This window comes from Silurus aristotelis, assembly GCF_946808225.1.
Source record: "Silurus aristotelis genome assembly, chromosome: 9".
NCBI lineage: Eukaryota > Metazoa > Chordata > Actinopteri > Siluriformes > Siluridae > Silurus > Silurus aristotelis.
In genome coordinates, this window is record NC_139582.1 from 1,457,194 (window position 1) to 1,475,061 (window position 17,868).

At 41.8% G+C, this 17,868-nt stretch overlaps 2 protein-coding genes and 1 long non-coding RNA gene across 7 annotated transcripts in view; 2 read left to right on the top strand and 1 right to left on the bottom strand.

The window, feature by feature from the left end:
• On the top strand, window positions 1-11,835 carry spg7 (SPG7 matrix AAA peptidase subunit, paraplegin). Of its 2 annotated transcripts, none has more exons than XM_083550103.1 (17): window positions 1-338; window positions 3,272-3,368; window positions 3,677-3,760; window positions 3,847-4,088; window positions 4,606-4,745; window positions 5,301-5,403; window positions 6,583-6,708; window positions 6,809-6,971; window positions 7,933-8,106; window positions 8,284-8,408; window positions 8,479-8,581; window positions 8,738-8,848; window positions 8,936-9,051; window positions 9,175-9,331; window positions 10,064-10,227; window positions 10,323-10,400; window positions 10,785-11,835. In XM_083550103.1, the coding sequence occupies exons 1-17, from the start codon at window positions 126-128 to the stop codon at window positions 10,992-10,994; spliced, it is 2,406 nt and encodes an 801-aa protein (XP_083406229.1). In that variant the 5' UTR covers window positions 1-125; the 3' UTR covers window positions 10,995-11,835. The 2 variants fall into 2 exon arrangements, with proteins under 2 accessions (XP_083406229.1, XP_083406230.1); XM_083550104.1 differs by lacking the exon at window positions 1-338 and adding an exon at window positions 2,792-2,876.
• On the top strand, window positions 432-2,154 carry LOC310730933. Of its 4 annotated transcripts, none has more exons than XR_014535016.1 (5): window positions 432-501; window positions 900-1,004; window positions 1,239-1,312; window positions 1,487-1,517; window positions 1,851-2,064. It is a non-coding gene; the product is annotated as an uncharacterized lncRNA (long non-coding RNA). The 4 variants fall into 4 exon arrangements; XR_014535017.1 differs by lacking the exon at window positions 432-501 and adding an exon at window positions 2,073-2,154 and having other exon boundaries at window positions 898-1,004; window positions 1,851-1,901; XR_014535018.1 differs by lacking the exon at window positions 432-501 and having other exon boundaries at window positions 898-1,004.
• Window positions 11,561-17,868, bottom strand: part of cdh15 (cadherin 15, type 1, M-cadherin (myotubule)) — a 19,081-nt gene continuing 12,773 nt past the window's right edge. Inside the window, exons 12-14 of the mRNA XM_083550102.1 lie at window positions 17,343-17,488; window positions 14,200-14,394; window positions 11,561-13,162 (exon numbers count right to left, since the gene is read on the bottom strand). Of these exons, the coding sequence (XP_083406228.1) occupies window positions 12,962-13,162; window positions 14,200-14,394; window positions 17,343-17,488 (542 nt within the window). The 3' untranslated portion in view covers window positions 11,561-12,961. The remainder of the gene's footprint in view (window positions 13,163-14,199; window positions 14,395-17,342; window positions 17,489-17,868) is intronic.

Here is a 17,868-nt window from a genome sequence, read left to right on the forward strand (position 1 = left end):
ACTCCATAGTCCCTACCCAGGTGCCCTAGGAAGGGTGTGACTGAACGGCTTTACAGCCTTGTGTAGTGCACTTGGTGTCCTTTATAAAGGTGGTTTGGGCTCCGCCCCGTCACGCAGCGGAGAACATGGCGGCGCTGCTGCAACATGGGAGCCGCTTTGGGAAACACTGTCATGTCGGGCCGCTTCGACTCCTGTCCTCCCGTAGCGTTTATTCAGCCCGAGGCACGAATACAACACTTTCCACCAGCAGCTTAGAAAAGATCCAGAGATGCAGTCAGTGCGCTGGCTGGCGGATTATCGTGCAGCCTGGGAGGGGAGTGAAGACCCAAATCATCCAGGTCTGTAACCTGAGACACTGTTTTACTGAAACATGAAGGAGCTGTGATGAGGATGGTGAAGGGGCTGTGGACATAAAGACACGGTGGTGTTGAAGACACTGTTATGATGAAGGCACTGTGGAGTTGAAGACACTGTTATGATGAAGGCACTGTGGACATGAAGGCACTGTTATGGTGAAGGCGCTGTTGTGGTGGTGAAGGCGCTGTTGTGGTGATGAAGGCGCTGTTGTGGTGATGAAGGCGCTGTTGTGGTGGTGAAGGCGCTGTTGTGGTGATGAAGGCGCTGTTGTGGTGGTGAAGGCGCTGTTGTGGTGGTGAAGGCGCTGTTGTGGTGGTGAAGGCGCTGTTGTGGTGATGAAGGCGCTGTTGTGGTGGTGAAGGCGCTGTTGTGGTGATGAAGGCGCTGTTATGGTGAAGGCGCTGTTGTGGTGATGAAGGCGCTGTTGTGGTGATGAAGGCGCTGTTGTGGTGATGAAGGCGCTGTTGTGGTGATGAAGGCGCTGTTATGGTGCAGGCACTGTTGTGGTGTTGAAGACACTTATGATGAAGACACTGTTGAAGGCACTGTGGACATGAAGGCACTGTTATGGTGAAGGCACTGTTGTGGTGTTGAAGGCACTGTTGTGGTGTTGAAGGCACTGTGGTGGTGTTGAAGGCACTGTGGTGGTGTTGAAGGCACTGTGGTGGTGTTGAAGGCGCTGTGGTGGTGATGAAGGCGCTGTTGTGGTGATGAAGGCGCTGTTGTGGTGATGAAGGCGCTGTTATGGTGCAGGCACTGTTGTGGTGTTGAAGACACTTATGGTGAAGGCACTGTTATGATGAAGACACTGTTATGGTGAAGGCACTGAGGTGTTGAAGGCACTGAGGTGTTGAAGGCACTGAGGTGTTGAAGGCACTGAGGTGTTGAAGGCACTGTGGACATGAAGGCACTGTTATGGTGAAGGCACTGTTGTGGTGTTGAAGGCACTGTGGTGGTGTTGAAGGCACTGTGGTGGTGTTGAAGACACTGTTGTGGTGTTGAAGACACTTATGGTGAAGGCACTGTTATGATGAAGACACTGTGGTGTTGAAGACACTGTGGTGTTGAAGACACTGTGGTGTTGAAGACACTGTTATGGTGAAGGCACTGTGGTGTTGAAGACACTGAGGTGTTGAAGGCACTGTGGACATGAAGGCACTGTTGTGGTGAAGGCGCTGTGGTGGTGAAGGCGCTGTGGTGTTGAAGGCGCTGTGGTGTTGAAGGCGCTGTTGTGGTGGTGACAGCACTGTTATGGTGAAGGCACTGTTGTGTTGTTTCAAGGCACTGTTATGGTGAAGGCACTGTTGTGGTGTTGAAGGCACTGTTGTGGTGTTGAAGGCACTGTTGTGGTGTTGAAGGCACTGTTGTGGTGGTGAAGGCACTGTTGTGGTGTTCAAGGCACTGTTGTGGTGATGAAGGCACTGTGGTGTTGTAGGCACTGTTACAGTGCAGGCACTGTTGTGGTGGTAAAGGGACTTTTTTTGGTGTTGAAGATACTGTTATGGTGTTAAAGGCACTGTTATGGTGTTGAAGGCACTGTCATGGTGAAGGCACTGTTGTGGTGTTGAAGACACTGTTGTGGTGTTGAAGACACTTATGGTGAAGGCACTGTTATGATGAAGACACTGTGGTGTTGAAGACACTGTGGTGTTGAAGACACTGTGGTGTTGAAGACACTGTTATGGTGAAGGCACTGTGGTGTTGAAGACACTGAGGTGTTGAAGGCACTGTGGACATGAAGGCACTGTTGTGGTGAAGGCGCTGTGGTGGTGAAGGCACTGTTACAGTGCAGGCACTGTGGTGTTGAATGTACTGTTGTGGTGGTGAAGGTTTTGTTGTGGTGTTAAAGGCACTGTGGTGTTGAAGGCACTGTTATTGTGACGGCACTGTTGTGGTGTTGAAGGCACTGTTGTGGTGTTGAATGCACTGTTGTGGTGGTGAAGGTTTTGTTGTGGTGTTAAAGGCACTGTGGTGTTGAAGGCACTGTTATTGTGACGGCACTGTTGTGGTGTTGAAGGCACTGTTGTGGTGTTGAAGGCACTGTTATGGTGAAGGCACTATTGTGGTGTTGAAGGCACTGTTGTGGTGTTGAAGGCACTGTGGTGTTGTAGGCACTGTTACAGTGCAGGCACTGTTGTGGTGGTGAAGGCACTATTGTGGTGGTGAAGGCACTGTTGTGGTGTTGAAGGCACTGTGGTGTTGTAGGCACTGATACAGTGCAGGCACTGTGGTGTTGAATGCACTGTTGTGGTGTTGAAGACACTGTGGTGTTAAAGTCATTGTTGGGGTGTTAACGGCACTGTTATGGTGTTGACGGCACTGTTGTGGTGGTGAAGGCACTGTTATGGTGAAGTCACTGGTGATCATATGGTGATGATGATGAAGGGGCTGTGATGATGATGATGGTGATGAAGAAGGGGCTGTGATGGTGATGGTGATGAAGGGGCTGTGATGATGATGATGGTGGTGATGAAGAAGGGGCTGTGATGAAGATGATGATGGACTGTGGACATAAAGGGGTTTGTTTTATTGTTGAAGTGATTAGAGATTTTCTTTCTTTCTTTTTTCTTTATTATGATAAACGTATGAAATCACCTTCAGGACATATCAGATTGTGGGAAGAGGATTGAGATCATGTCCATGATTCAGCATGTCATGGGAAGTGGATGTAGGATGTTGTATTCACGATGTTGTAATGAATTAGGAAGAGATTATTTATTTAATTTAGCCAAAGTGACTCCAATGTTTTATAGTAATTCATTCCATAACTTACAGAATTTATAGAAACAGTTCATTCAGGTTTCTGTTTTTTTTCTCCTGCTCCACATTTTGTTCTTAATAAAAGATCAGGATTTTATTATCGTGCTGTTTGGATAAGTATTTGGGTGACACTTTTTTTTTCTTCTTCCGACAGCAAATCCTTAACAGACCCCCGAGCCCAACATTTCTCGGGCTGAGTAAAGCGCTCCACAGGGACGGTCTGCGTACTGATCCGCTGGGATTGTGGAGAAGTAAGTAATGAGAGAAACAGTCATGTAATCTCTTATTCCTCCTTCACCTCATTATTGTACATCGCTGTTAATAATGGCTGTTTATAAAGCAAGACCTGTATCAAAGATTTTCCCCATGTAGTTATGACTAGGGTTGTGGAGAACATCTGTAAAACATCTGCATCGGTTTCTTTCTCTATCGAGAGAGGCCAATTTTAACCTCTGGATTGAAATATTTCTGTTCGGTTTCAACTTTATGTATGAAAGCGTATAAAATGCTGGTAGGAGCACTTCCTCCTCCCCTCATTATTCTGTCTTCTTTCTATCAGGTGCTGTCACTTATTTCAGCACCTCCTCTGATAGACAGCAGAAGAACGATGGACCGAAGAAGAAATCACCCAAAGAGGAAGAAGGTATCTCCGGATAGAAAAGTTCTGATTGGGGGGGGGGAGAGACTACATTTCATTAATGCCTAATTATATGTTCATATTTCTGTCAGAGGAGAAAAAGCAGCGCGAGCAGGAGAATCAGATGTACAAGGAGCGGCTGCGCATTCTCTTCATCATCGCCGTTTGCATGAGCCTGCTGAACCTGTTCACCGCCAGCGGAGGGAACATCTCCTGGAACGACTTTGTGAACGAGATGTTGGCCAAAGGCGAGGTGGCTCGGGTGCAGGTGGTGCCGGAGAGCGAGATCGTAGAGATCGACCTTCACCCCGGGGCTGTGGTTTTCGGCAGGCCTGTGCGTATTCTCCTCGGTGTCGCGTTTGGAAAGCTTGATTTACACCTCACAGCGTTTCTTACCGAGTTCTCAAGCTGAAGCCGGTCATATTTCATAACTCAGTGCTGTAAAATTGTCCTTTCACCAAACAATTCTATAAATATCCAGACTTTATTCTCATTATAAAATCCTCCCTTAGCATGAAGAACAGCTTTACACACTTTCAGCACCTGGACAGTTCTCCAATCATTCAGCTGAAATACTTTGTAAAACGCACCAAAGATGTTCTTCACTAGTAGGAGGTTTTCTTGTTCATCTCAGAGCAGTTTAGTAGGATTGAGGTGCAGTGTCTGTACTCTATTGTACTTTTATTTGACCTGCTGATGCGTCTTGCGTTCAGGTTCATGGTGGTGCTGGAACGTTATTTCATGTTTTTTTGTTTCACTCAGCACCTGGTAAATCCAGCACTACAGTGTCCATCACTCCAACGTTTTCCTCCACCTGCTCTGTGAGCACTAAAGCACATTATGTTTTGCAGAGACTCGCCCTGACGTACCGCATGCAGGTGGCCAACATCGATAAGTTCGAGGAGAAGCTGCGAGCTGCAGAGGAGCAACTCAACATAGACCCCAAGGACAGAGTCCCAGTGTCCTACAAGCGCACAGGCTTCTTTGGGAAGTGAGTAGTTTGGCTTTGCGGCTGCTTGGATAGGTATCTACATCCTAAGATGAGAAAAGGGTATGGTTTTGCCAAAAGTATGTGGACACACGATCTTCTGTGGATCTCCGGCCAATATGTGGAGGCACGCAATCGTTCAGAACGTTCATTGTTTAGGATAACATTATTTCCAAAGAAAGAGCCAGAACGTAGAACAGACATAAGTGATCTCTGGGATTAAAAGCAGCAGTTCATTCGGACCATCAGCAAACATTTTGTGAGGATTTGTGTTTTGAGAGCATCCAAACATTCCAGTTCACCGGAAACCTCTATAACCACAATCCCTCCAGATCTGCTCTGTTTCTTAAGAAGAATCTATATATTTTCTCATATTTAAAATCTGTAATCCCTTTTATCTGATGCACAATTTTCTGCGCAGCTGATCAGGTTTTTAAATTTACCGCAAGTTGTATTCTGTATATAACTATGTTTGTGACGTATAAAAAAAAATCTTGAATCGTTGTCTGCTGCTACATCCTAATTCTAACCCTCTGTATTCGCTCGTCACCGCTGCAGCGCCCTCTACGCTCTCGGCATGGCCGCTGTCGGAGTCGGAATCCTATGGTACATCTTCCGCTTGGCAGGGATGGGCGTACGAGAGGGCGGATTCAGCGCCTTCGTAAGTCATGACTTTATCCATTTTATTTCTAATGCTGGTGAACGCATTCGACTTTTTTCCGACTTCACAAATCAGCCAGGAAATGTTTGGAGTGTGAGTTTATTCTTCATACATGTCTGATTTCTTTTTAGATATTTGGATCGATTAAATGAATAAAGTACGCAGAAATTACACAGTTTACATTCCAACAATTTATAAAAACAGGCATCTTTGTTACAAAATGATTATAAAAAACAAGCAAAAAAACAAAAACAGGATGTGTATATTTTACAACCTCTATTCCAGACAGGTTGGAACTCTGTGTAACATGTAAATAAAAATAGGGTTTTGCAAATCTCTTAAATTCATATTCTATTCACAATAAAAAAAAAAAAAAAAGTCATTTTGAAATTGACGTCTCGAAAAAGTTGAGACGGTGCCGTGTTTCCCACTGTGTAGCATCACGTTTTCTGTACGTGTAAATCTGGGACCTGAGTTTTGGGAGAGGAATGTTCTTCCGTATGTGTCTGATACAGGATTCTAGCTGCGGAACAGTTCTGGGTTTTCTTTGTTGTGTTTTTTGTTTTATGATGCACCAAATGTTGTCCGATGGTGAAAGATCAAGATTGCATGCAGGTCAATTCAGCACCTGGACTCTTCTACTATGAAGTCATGCTATTGTATTAGATGCAGTTTGCAGTTAACATGTTAACATTGTCCTTCTCAAATCTACAAGGCCTTTTCTGAAAAAATACGTTTTCTGGACCTGCTCATTTTTACTTCTGAGAGACTCTCTGAGTTACACTATTTATGCCCAATCATCTAATAATTGCCTGTTGGTAATTAACCTCATTAGTTACAAAATGTTTCTTCAACTGTTTAATTTTAATAACATGAACCTTTTCCAGGCCTTTGTTGCTTCGGCCCGACTTTTTTGAGATGTGTTGCAGCCGTCAAATTTAAAATGATCTTGTTTATTTTTTCCTTAAAACAGTACATTTCTTTAATTTATGATTTTTTTTTTTCATTGTTCTATTGTGTATAAAATATGGATTTTTGAGATTTGCAAACTGTTGCATTCGTTCGGTTTAAATTTACATTCTACACAGTGCCCCAACGTTTTTCTTTTGGAATTAGGATTGTATTTGGATTCTGTCTTCCGTTCTTCATTTACTAATTGATTGATTTGTATAAACCTAGAATCAGTTAAAAATGGCAAAGTTCACCGTCGTAGACGGAAAGTCCGGGAAAGGAGTAAGCTTCAAAGACGTAGCCGGGATGCACGAGGCCAAGATGGAGGTGAAGGAGTTTGTGGATTATCTAAAGGTATAAACTTCAGAGCTTCTTTTCATTGTATTTGTCCAAAAAAGATCAATATTAGTCCTACAAGAAGCTGTAGAATTGATAGTGAGTGTTGTTTTTACAGAATCCAGACAGATACTTGAACTTGGGAGCGAAGGTACCCAAGGGCGCGCTGCTGCTCGGGCCGCCAGGTTGTGGCAAAACCCTGCTGGCTAAAGCAGTGGCTACTGAAGCCCAGGTGCCCTTTCTGGCCATGGCTGGATCTGAGTTTGTGGAGGTGATTGGAGGTAAGATCTTAGCTTGATGCCTGGCCTTCCTTCCTTTCTTATATCCTTCCTTCCTTTGATGCATCTGGAAAAAAATTCATCTTTGATGCAGGATTTATTTATTAGGTAAAAAAAAAAAGCCGACGGTGCAGAAAAAAACATTTTATTTGCTTTCCAGTCTGACTCTGTGCCATGGGATAAAAAGTAAATGAAATATATTCGAAAATAATTCTCTGTAGCAGGAATCGGACGTTTCCTTGAACTTTATGTCTTTAGTACTAAAACCTGGCCCCTTTTCTACAGTTACAATGAGGAATTATGATTATAACAATGAGTTTAAATATACCAGAATATTTGTTACTCCCTGTGTACTCTTTAATTTGGTACTTGGCAGAGGTTGGACATATGATCTGTAAGAGTTCTCTGAAAGGATCATTGTTATTAATAAGAATAAGTTAGTATTTATATATATATATATATATTTAACATGTGCTGAATTTGTTCTTATAATATCACTGTCTTCATAACTATTTTAACAGGAGGAAAACGTGTGCATCAGCGTGCATTATATATATTTATTGGTTTTAGCATCTCAGACTGTCCCCAATCAGCGTTTTGCACTCGTTATTTGAATATTACCACAAACTCCATTGACTTCAATGTCTTGAATTCAATTCCTTTGAACGCGACTGCACCAAACGCTTGAAATTTATCTTTCGAAATCACTTTTACTCTGACATTTGGACTGTAAATGTTAAGTGTAAGTGAAATGTTAAGTACCGCAAGTGGTCTTTCATGACTCAGTATTTGCCGGGGTGTAAATTTTTAATGGTGTTTGATATAAAATAAATAGTGCTTTAAAACAAATCCTCGAATCTGGTGTTCATGAAAGCGTGGGAGCTCTGTAAGCGACACAGTACACCTCCGTGTGTGTTCTATAACAAGTCTTTTTTACATGATTAATTCGATCCGTGTGTTTCAGGCCTCGGCGCTGCGAGGGTGAGGAGTTTGTTTAAAGAGGCGAGAACGCGGGCACCCTGCATCGTCTACATCGACGAGATCGACGCTGTGGGTAAAAAACGATCCACCAACATGTCCGGCTTCAGCAACACAGAGGAAGAGCAGACTCTCAACCAGCTACTAGTTGAAATGGATGGTATGAACAGATTGGATTTATTTTGTCATTTTATCAAGTTATTGACGTGTCCACAAACTTTTGCCCATTTAAATCTGCTGGTAATTAGAATTAATTAATTGATCAGATTAATTAGGTCAAGCAACCCAGTGGATCAGTCCCTAGGTTTGACTCTGCTCCTGTCTTTGTCTCCTCTAGGTATGGGAACCACCGATCACGTCATTGTCTTGGCGTCCACCAACCGAGCAGATATTTTGGACAATGCTTTGATGAGACCAGGACGGCTGGACAGACACATATTTATTGACCTCCCCACTCTCCAGGTACTGTTCATTCAGATGGAATCATTTGTAGACGTGCAATCTCCATCTCTAATGTTCTGATGTTTTTTAGGAGAGAAAGGAGATCTTTGAGCAGCACTTGAAGATCCTTAAGCTTTCCCATCCTGCAAATTTCTACTCCTTGCGTCTGGCGGAGCTCACGCCTGGCTTCAGTGGTGGGTTTTTCAGATTTTATCAAGCTGGTCATGAAACCCATCAGATGAGCAGCGGGACAATACCTGGATAGAGAGCTAAACAATTCAAAACAAAAGCATAACTTGGGCATTAAATTTCCTCTCCAAGCTCATTTGAGGTTTCTCTGACTCTGACAGGTGCTGACATCGCAAACATATGCAACGAAGCGGCTCTTCACGCGGCCCGTGAAGGCTACAAGACCATTGATACGTTTAATTTTGAATATGCCGTGGAGAGAATTATTGCAGGTACAACAGCGTCCTCGGACTCGCTCTTGCTCTTATATTTGCTTGTTATTTTTATCTAGTCTTATATTTGCTTTTTGCAATGAGCAGGCAGCGTTAAGAAGAACAAGATCTTGTCTAAATCGGAGAGGAGGGTGGTGGCGTTCCACGAGTCAGGCCACGCTCTTGTGGGATGGCTGCTGGAACACACAGAAGCCGTCATGAAGGTACAGAACGTGTTACATATTGTGTGAAGGTTTCACGCGTGTATTTGGTTGGTTTAAAATGTCATGTTTAATGTTTTATGGAGGTATTTATCTTCTCTACGTGGGGTTTCTCACCTCCGGTAGGTGTCCATAGCTCCGAGGACCAACGCTGCTCTAGGCTTCTCCCAGATCCTGCCGAAGGACCAGTACCTGTTAACCACAGAGCAGCTGTTTGAGAGAATGTGCATGGCTCTGGGTGGCAGAGCCTCTGAAGCCATTACATTTAACAAAGTCACTACAGGTATGTTTAATCTGCACACATGCGCGCACACACACACACACACACACACACACACACATACACACACATACAGTTGGCGTGTATGAAAGTTAGTCCCAGTGAAGGGGCGTGACCTCAAAGCCCACCTTTGAGCACGACGCCACTTTGTGCCCATTAGTCACACCGAAGGGGGCGTGGCTTATGTGCAAATTAATTACATTGGGGGGGGGGCCCTCTGTGCGCATTAACCAAACTGAAGGGGGTGTGGCCTCCGTGTGCATTAATCATACGAAAGGGGGTGTGGCCTAAATGCCCATTAACACCTTTGAGCAAGACGACACTTTGTGCCCATTATTCACACCGAAGGGGGCGTGGCTTATGTGCAAATTTATGACACCGGGGGGGAGGTTCCTTTGTATGCGTTTATCACACTAAAGGGGGCGTGGCCTCTGTGCGCATTAACCAAAACGAAGCGGGCGTGGCCTCCGTGTGCATTAATCACACTGAAGAGGGCGTGGCCTCAGTGTGCATGATTCATACTGAAGGGGGTGTGGCCTCAGTGTGCATTAATCATACTGAAGGGGGGGATGTGACCTCCTGTATCAATCAGTCCCTCTGCTCATGTTCATCATATGCTGAGAATTCCTAATAAATAAAGTCAATATTGTTTACTGGCACTCAGAACCCTAAAGTATACACAGCACAGGGAACTACCAAGTGAACACCACATTAAACTAATACCACTGTACACAGGTGCTCAGGATGATCTGCGAAAGGTGACACGTGTCGCATATGCCATGGTCAAGCAGTATGGCATGGTGCCTAATGTTGGACAGGTGTCCTTCCCTGATACAGATCAACAGGCGGGTATCGGGCGCAGGCCCTTCAGCCAGGCCCTCCAGCAGCAGATGGACCATGTGAGCGAACACACACATAGAAAACAGTCTATGATTTTATTTCAGAGTCAGTAAATGCACAGGAATAACGAATCGTGACTGTTGATGTTCTTCAGGAAGCAAAGATGTTAATTGCACGTGCGTACAGACTCACGGAGAAACTGCTCCTGGATAACAGGGACAAACTTGTACTGGTGAGTCACATTCAGAGAAATATCACCCATTTATCTCATGCACTTCTAATGTATGTAATGCGTTCGGACTCTTACTATCTAAAGTATGAAATACATGAGGTGGGTGGATGGATGGATGGATGGATGGATGGATGGCAGGCAGGCAGGCAGGCAGGCAGGCAGGCAGGCAGGCAGGCAGGCAGGTTTGGGTCTCCTAGTTCAAGTGCAGGGAAAATTTAGTTTTGGAGAAGAACCACATATGGTTGGAAAAATCAGATGTTCTAATACTTTTGTCCATATACGTTTTATTATCACATGTTATTCAGCGATGTTTATAGACTACTCAGCAGTCTTATTAGTGAGAATGAAAGATGAAAAACTCACCATGACGCGTTCGTGTTCTAGTTGGCCGACGCGCTCCTCGAGCGAGAAGTGGTGAACTACGATGACATTGAGGCTCTGTTCGGTCCGTCTCCGCACGGCCCCAAAAAGATTATCGCCCCTCAGAGCTGGATCGAAGCAGAGAAGGATAAGCAGGACGTGGGAGATGAGGAGCCTCCTACGCCCCCTAAAGCACGGAGGGAAGAAGAGTACGAGAACCTGGGGCCGAAGTGATCCTCCTACTGTAAATATATACAGAAGTTTGTGGACACCTAGAAAATTCCTATGGGCTTTTCCTATGCTTATTTTGCATTTTGCTCTTCTGGGAAGATGTTCCACTAGATTTTGTGGAGATTTGTGCTCATTCAGCTACAAAGGGTTGTTCATTGTTCTGTAGTGTTGGAGCGCTATAGCAGATCTTCCACTCCAGCTCATGTAAAGCAGATCTTCATGGAGCTGGCTCTGTGCAGCTCCAGGAAGCACATGAATTATGCTCTTTAGCATAGAAGAGAAAAGGCAATTTTTTTTGAAGATGCATTATAGGAAGAGAGCTGATTGGTCAGTTTTTTTGGGATGCCTGCAGTGTAATTTTTAATATATAAATGCAGGTGAAAGCAGCCAATGAAACGGACGTCCCTCTGTTCATCATTTAAAAGGACTATTTTATTTATTTTGACGCGATCTGTGAAATTATTGTTCTCGCCGTAGCCGTGATGACGTGTACTCCTCTAAAATAAATCAATCAATCAATCAAACGTCCTCGCAGGTTATCAGAGACGTGTCCTGCCAAACCTCACAGATTGTTTTATATCTTTTCCTGTACAAGCGTACGTTCCATTGTAAAGATGTCATTTTTGTGTTGAATAAGTGAAACAGCACCGAGGTTGCCTTTTTCTTTTATTTTACAAAATGTCACGACAATTCGTAAGAAATAAATATGGAAAGAAAAAAAAAAAGATTCCTTGCACAAAAAAAAAACAAAAACAACAACATAGTAAAAGAAGGAATAACTGTTTTTTGGGAGTAAAATGTTTTATAAAGCCGTAATGAATAAAGAAACGCTGTCGGAAAAAAACTGCAACTTTATATACAATCGTATAAAAAAAACAAGTATCACAAAATTACTACACAATGTTCAGTGTCCCATTTATCAGAAAAGCATTTCATAGTGCTTTCATTTATAAAAAAACAAAAACATGCTTCTAGTTTATTTTTTCATTATATATTTATATACATATATATATATATATATTATTTATTTATTTATTATTATTATTTTGCAGTAAAAACCTCGGCTTCGTTCACGCCATTTGTTCATCCAGGGTTCTCCGGTTTCCTCTGGGTTCTCCGGTTTCCTCCGACAATTGATGAAATGATGATCTGCTAGCTTTGGTGGAGATTTGTGGAGATTTGTGGAGATTCATTCAGCCACAATGGTGTTAGTAAAGTTGACATGTGGTGAGGTGGCCTGGGGTGCAGTCAGCGTTCCAGCTCAACATGTCTATTAGGGTTGGAGGTCTTTAGCAGAAGATCTTCCACTGATTTAGGAACAGATTTGAATGAAGGGAAAGTTTTATTCTCCAGCATTCAGACATTTGGAGAAGAAGCACATGGAGGAGAAGGGAAGAGTTTGAAGAAGAAGCACAAACTGCTGGAAAAGCCAGGTTCTCACATTTGCAGATAATTAGTGTTAGGAGCTCTGAATCCTAAAGGAAAAATGGTTCTTCTTACATCTATCTCTTATTATAATGCACTTTCCTTTTTAAACGAATGTAAAAGCACCGACATGTCAGCGTTGTGAAATAACTCGCTGATCCGTAACGGCGCTGTGGGAGAAAAAAAACAGCTCATGCCGTCTTTCAGTTGACAGCATTGAACTTTTGAAAGAACACCCCTGAGGCCAATTTGAGAAGCTTCTGCAGGTTCTTGTTCGATGAGCCACACACACACACACACACACACACACACACACACACACACACACACAGACACACACACACACATTCCCATCCTCATCAGTAGTGCCTACATCACCGAGCCCTTAATGTGTACAGTGGGGAATGTGGGAATGATGTTGAAACACTTTTTTGGTTAAGGAGATACATACATATATATATATATATATATAAATATATAGAGAGAAAACGTGTGCTTTGAGGAAAAAAAGAAATCTTGTGTAGGCACAGATGGTATGAGGATGACTAGCGAGGGTCGTACATGTTAGCCAGTTTCTTGAAGCGCGGTCCCCAGTCGTTAAGGTAGTCGTAGTCCTGGTCTTCGTCTGAGCCGCAGGAAGCGATGGAGCTCAGGCTGCCCGCGAGAGAAGCGTTTCCTTCGAAGTCGTAGATCAGAGCCGTGTCAAAAGGAGGCACGTTGGGGTCATTGTCTGCAACGTCCAGGCACTGCAGAGAAGAAATGATAAACGGCTCTGTGATCTCACATGCATACTAATGGTAGTCAGAAGAACATAAGAAGGAAGAGAGAAATTCGAATAAATAAATAAATGATCATTAAAACCTTTAATTATAATAAAATGTAATTTATTAACTTTTCATTCACAGGGTTATCAGTTTATTTTATTTATTATTTATTTATTTATTATTATTATTAATATTATTTACGTAATCCTGACTCGTTTTGTTCTAGTTTGTGTAGTATAAGATCGGTATGTGATCCTTTTCGAACATCTTATTCCACATTTAGTTCTCGTTTAGTGCTCTTCTAGTAACCTCCACTCTTCTGGGAAGATGTTCCACTAGATTGTGTGGAGGTTTCTTTCTTTTTTCTTTCTTTCTTTCGGCTTCTCCCGTTAGGGGTCGCCACAGCGGATCCTCCGCACGTTTGATTTGGCACATGTTTTACGCTGGATGCCCTTCCTAACGCAACCCTCCCCAATTTATCCGGGCTTGGGACCGGCACTGAGAGTGGCTGGGGATGGTTCCCTGACCGGGGATCGAACCCGGGTCGCAGCGGTGGGAGCGCTGCATCTTAACCACTAGACCACCAGGGGACCATTGTGTGGAGGTTTCATTTGGCTAAAATTCATTAATTCATTGTTCAGTAGGGTTGGAGCTCCATAGCAGGAGATCTTCCACTCCAACCCATGTAAACCAATGGAACTGGCTTGAACTAGGAGAGCTGGATCTACTAAGATCAAGCGAAGGGAGTTCATCCACCTCATCCAAAAAAAACCCTATACAAATGTGTGCCTCAAAGTTTGTGGTAACAGTTTGGAGAAAAAGGACCACGTATGGGTGGAAAAGTTCGCTGTCCCAATACTTTTGGATGCATCATGTGCACCTTTAAAACGAAATGAAATAGAAAACAAAACGAAAAAACCCTATAATAAATCTGGTCTCTTTTATTGCCTTTTTTAATAAATTTTTTTTTTTACCCCTTTTTTTGTTTTTTTATTTATGAAGAATATATTCTCACGTACATCACTGATGAAATCTTCAATGTCAGTAGGTTCTCCTTTAGGTTTGCGTGGGTACGCAGGTGAAGGTAAGTTGTACGGCGCATCTTTCCGGAGTGGCTGCTTCCATTTAGGATGACCGGATCCTGGTGGACTGAAGGATTCCGGAGGAGGAATCATGTGATTCGGGGTCCTCAGGAGATCAATGTTGAAGGCATCCTGAAAGAGAAGAAACCAGAGTGATTTCTGTCTGTTAATGTGCACAAGCTGGACGCAGTATAACAGTCTAAAACCATCCTGGTTCTGATATGGGTTTAGTAAATGATATAGAACATAAACATGACATGGATAATCTTAACAACATAAAGCAAAGTGGGTAAGACCACTCAAGTGATGGAAAAGTCCTAAGTCCAGGGCTGTGATGCCAAAAAAGTTGATTTATTATTGAAACGCAAAGCTGAGTAAATAAATACAACTGAGAAATCACAGTCTGAACCTTCTGAACCAGACATTCAATAAAATTCAATTTAGTTTTATTTGTGTTGCGATTTTAATATGATTTAATAATGAATATTGTCTCGAAGCTGCTTTACAGAGGTTATATTATATACAGTTATTATTGTAAGTATATCCCTAATGAGGGAAAATTTTAAATGTGGCAAGGAAAAACCCTGAGATGGGATTCGGTAGAAAACTTAAGAAGAACCAGACTCGAAAGTGAACCCATTCCATCTGAGTGGCACCAAATGTCCACTTTTCACTTTTAATACAAGCGTTTTTTTTATTCGCCGCCATCTTTTTATCCAACATGTGACTTTGGTTCTTCTCTTAACCAATTCCCAACATGCCTCTGGTGTAAACTGAGACACATCACCGCACTCATGCAGATCATCTATCAGTACTGTGCATTAAATCAGACGCAAAACAATTCATTAACATTTGTTTGTTTACTTAACTGTAGTGTTATAAAACTGTCTCAAGACCATTTTCTGAAGGTCCGATCTCGGTCTGAACCAGATTTAATCTGGTGCGGGTCAGAAATGAACATGGGATTGTAAAATATGAAAATCTTGAGATCTTTTTCATAACATCTGATATAATAAAGCCATCTCACAAGCACAAGAGAGCTGTTTTAAGGGATATGAGAAAAAGTCAAAACAAAACAAAACAGGAAGTCCATAAGAATTGACTTTTTAGACAACTGAATTTAGAATTCGACATTTTAGACGCAAAAAAAAAAAAAGCTCCAAACAAATCCATAGAAGAACCAACCTGCGTTTATTTGAAATATAAAACATCTTGTTTGTAGATAACTCTCTTAATGACTGTTCATGCATCAATATTAAACATACATTTAATTATTACTGTATTAATACTATTATCTTATCTTTTTATGTAAATTAAATGATCATAGATTTCAATATATCTTGGGTATTTACAGGTTTTCTGCATTTTTAATGTTGAACATTTTTGTGTGCACAGGAATGATATTGGTGGATGATAAATTATGAAAAACAAGCATTGAATAAAGATGTTTATTTCAGTTCTTGAATGTGGTTTTCTCTTTTATTTGGCTCATAGAAATAAAAGGAGAATTCCTACCTATAAAATTCACCTCTGCAATTACTTTTCATTATTAGCATTTTATTACAACTTTTAATCGTAAGGGCTACGTTGCTATTTTGGAATTTAAAGAGGTCTTGATCGCTCATTGTTTTAGTCCTGGTTCTGATTTTTAAGCCCTGATTTAAGTGGTGATTTAAGTGGTCTTGACTACAATACTATATAACTGTATTTGGTAAAATACAATTAAAATTCAATAAAAATTCAATAAAAAATAAATTGTGTACACTTGTTAGATTCTGGTAAACATCTTCATCATAATGCAGATTTACTGATTTGATTGGTTAGAATGAGAAATAAAAAAATACCAAAATCTTCTCCTCCTGAGGCTTCTGAAACCTCAAAAAGAGAAAACACAGCTATGAAGGCTAATTAGCAAAACAGTCTACAGTTAGCATCTTAACTCGGTAATACAATAAAACCAATAATAAATAGCTGTTTTTACAAATGCTTGGGATCGGCTTCCAAACATTAGGTAGACAATAATCTCCCTTATGAATGCTAAAACTGTTTATCGAGTAACTAGCCGCATTAATGCTAAGCCAGCAACAGCTGTATGTTTGATTATGGAGGAAATAGGGTTCATTAGAAACTAAAATTAGCTTCCAAATTAGATTGATAACAATAAAAATCTATGAATGAACATGTTAATTAATAGCATTAACATTAAACACACTATAAAGTCTCAGGGAGTTTTTTTTCCTCATTACTGTTCATTAGGGATCGCTCATTAGGTACACACTTTTAGGGATAAATGTTTTATATGAGCATTTTTATGCTATGCATTTCAGTAAATCTGCTTTGTGACAATGTATACTGTAAAAAAAAACACATGCTATACAAATAAAAGTAAATTGAAATTAAATTGAAAGTATTTTTTAAGGACTAAGGTGCCATTTTGAAAGCTATTTAAAAAAAACTATGCCTTTTGAATGCCTTTGTGGTTGTTATTAGAAGACTGAAATGTGTCAGCTGCATGAATTCCCCAGGCTAATTCAGAGCTTCTCTGTGCCATACATGGTGTGTATCTGTGTTTCCCACAGACTCACCACACACCAGCTGCTGCTCTCCACTCCCTCGGTCTGCCTCACCCCAAACATACCGCACAGTTGGCTGTTTCACAAGTTTTCATGCTCACACACACACACACACACACACACAAATCCATAAATACATTATATGGACAAAAACTATAAGGACACCTGACTTTCCCAGCCATATGTAGTTCTTCTCCAAACTTCACCAGAAAGTTTGGAGGTACAGAACTGTTCAGGACGTTTTTGGATGCGGTTGTATTTACATGGGTTAAAGTGGAACTACTGTAGAGAGCATTGACCTTCAACCTTATTAAACAACGAATGTGAACGCTGACTGCACCACCAGGCCTCCTCACCTCATCTACATCAGTACCTGACATTACTCACCAGAAGTGTGGAGGTTATTATAATAGCAACTGGAGACTAAATGTGGAATGAAATCAAAAAAGAAGCACCTATGATCAGGTGTCCATAAAATTTTGTTCAAATTGGTTTGTTAATCCTCACCTCGTCTTCCTCTCCCCCGCCCTGCTCATCGTAGTTCAGTACATTGTCACGTATGTCATCGTCTGATTCTCCAATCAGCAGACCTCCTCCCTTTTTAACACCACGCCTGGTGCAGCTCCTCATGGCCACAGCGAGGAGCAACAACACTGAGCAACACACACACACACACACACACACACACACACACACACACACACACACACACACACACACACACACACACATAAATATTTATATAAGATGTAACCGCTTTCTGATAGGGTGTAATGGTACATGTATTCCTAATCCTTTTAATGTGCGGAACATAGGTTATTTGTAAGTTTCCTCAGGAACGTATTAAGTGTCGAACCACAAGTTTGTTAAGTCACTGCCTGCCATTTTACGCAAAATTTTTACAATTATTATTAATCTTGAAAACATACACAACAATGCCAAGAGCATAAAAAAGAAACTCGAGTTATTGCAGTGTCACAGTGGCTACTCACTCCGTACTGGAAATACGATTTGTTTTGCGCATGCATAAAAG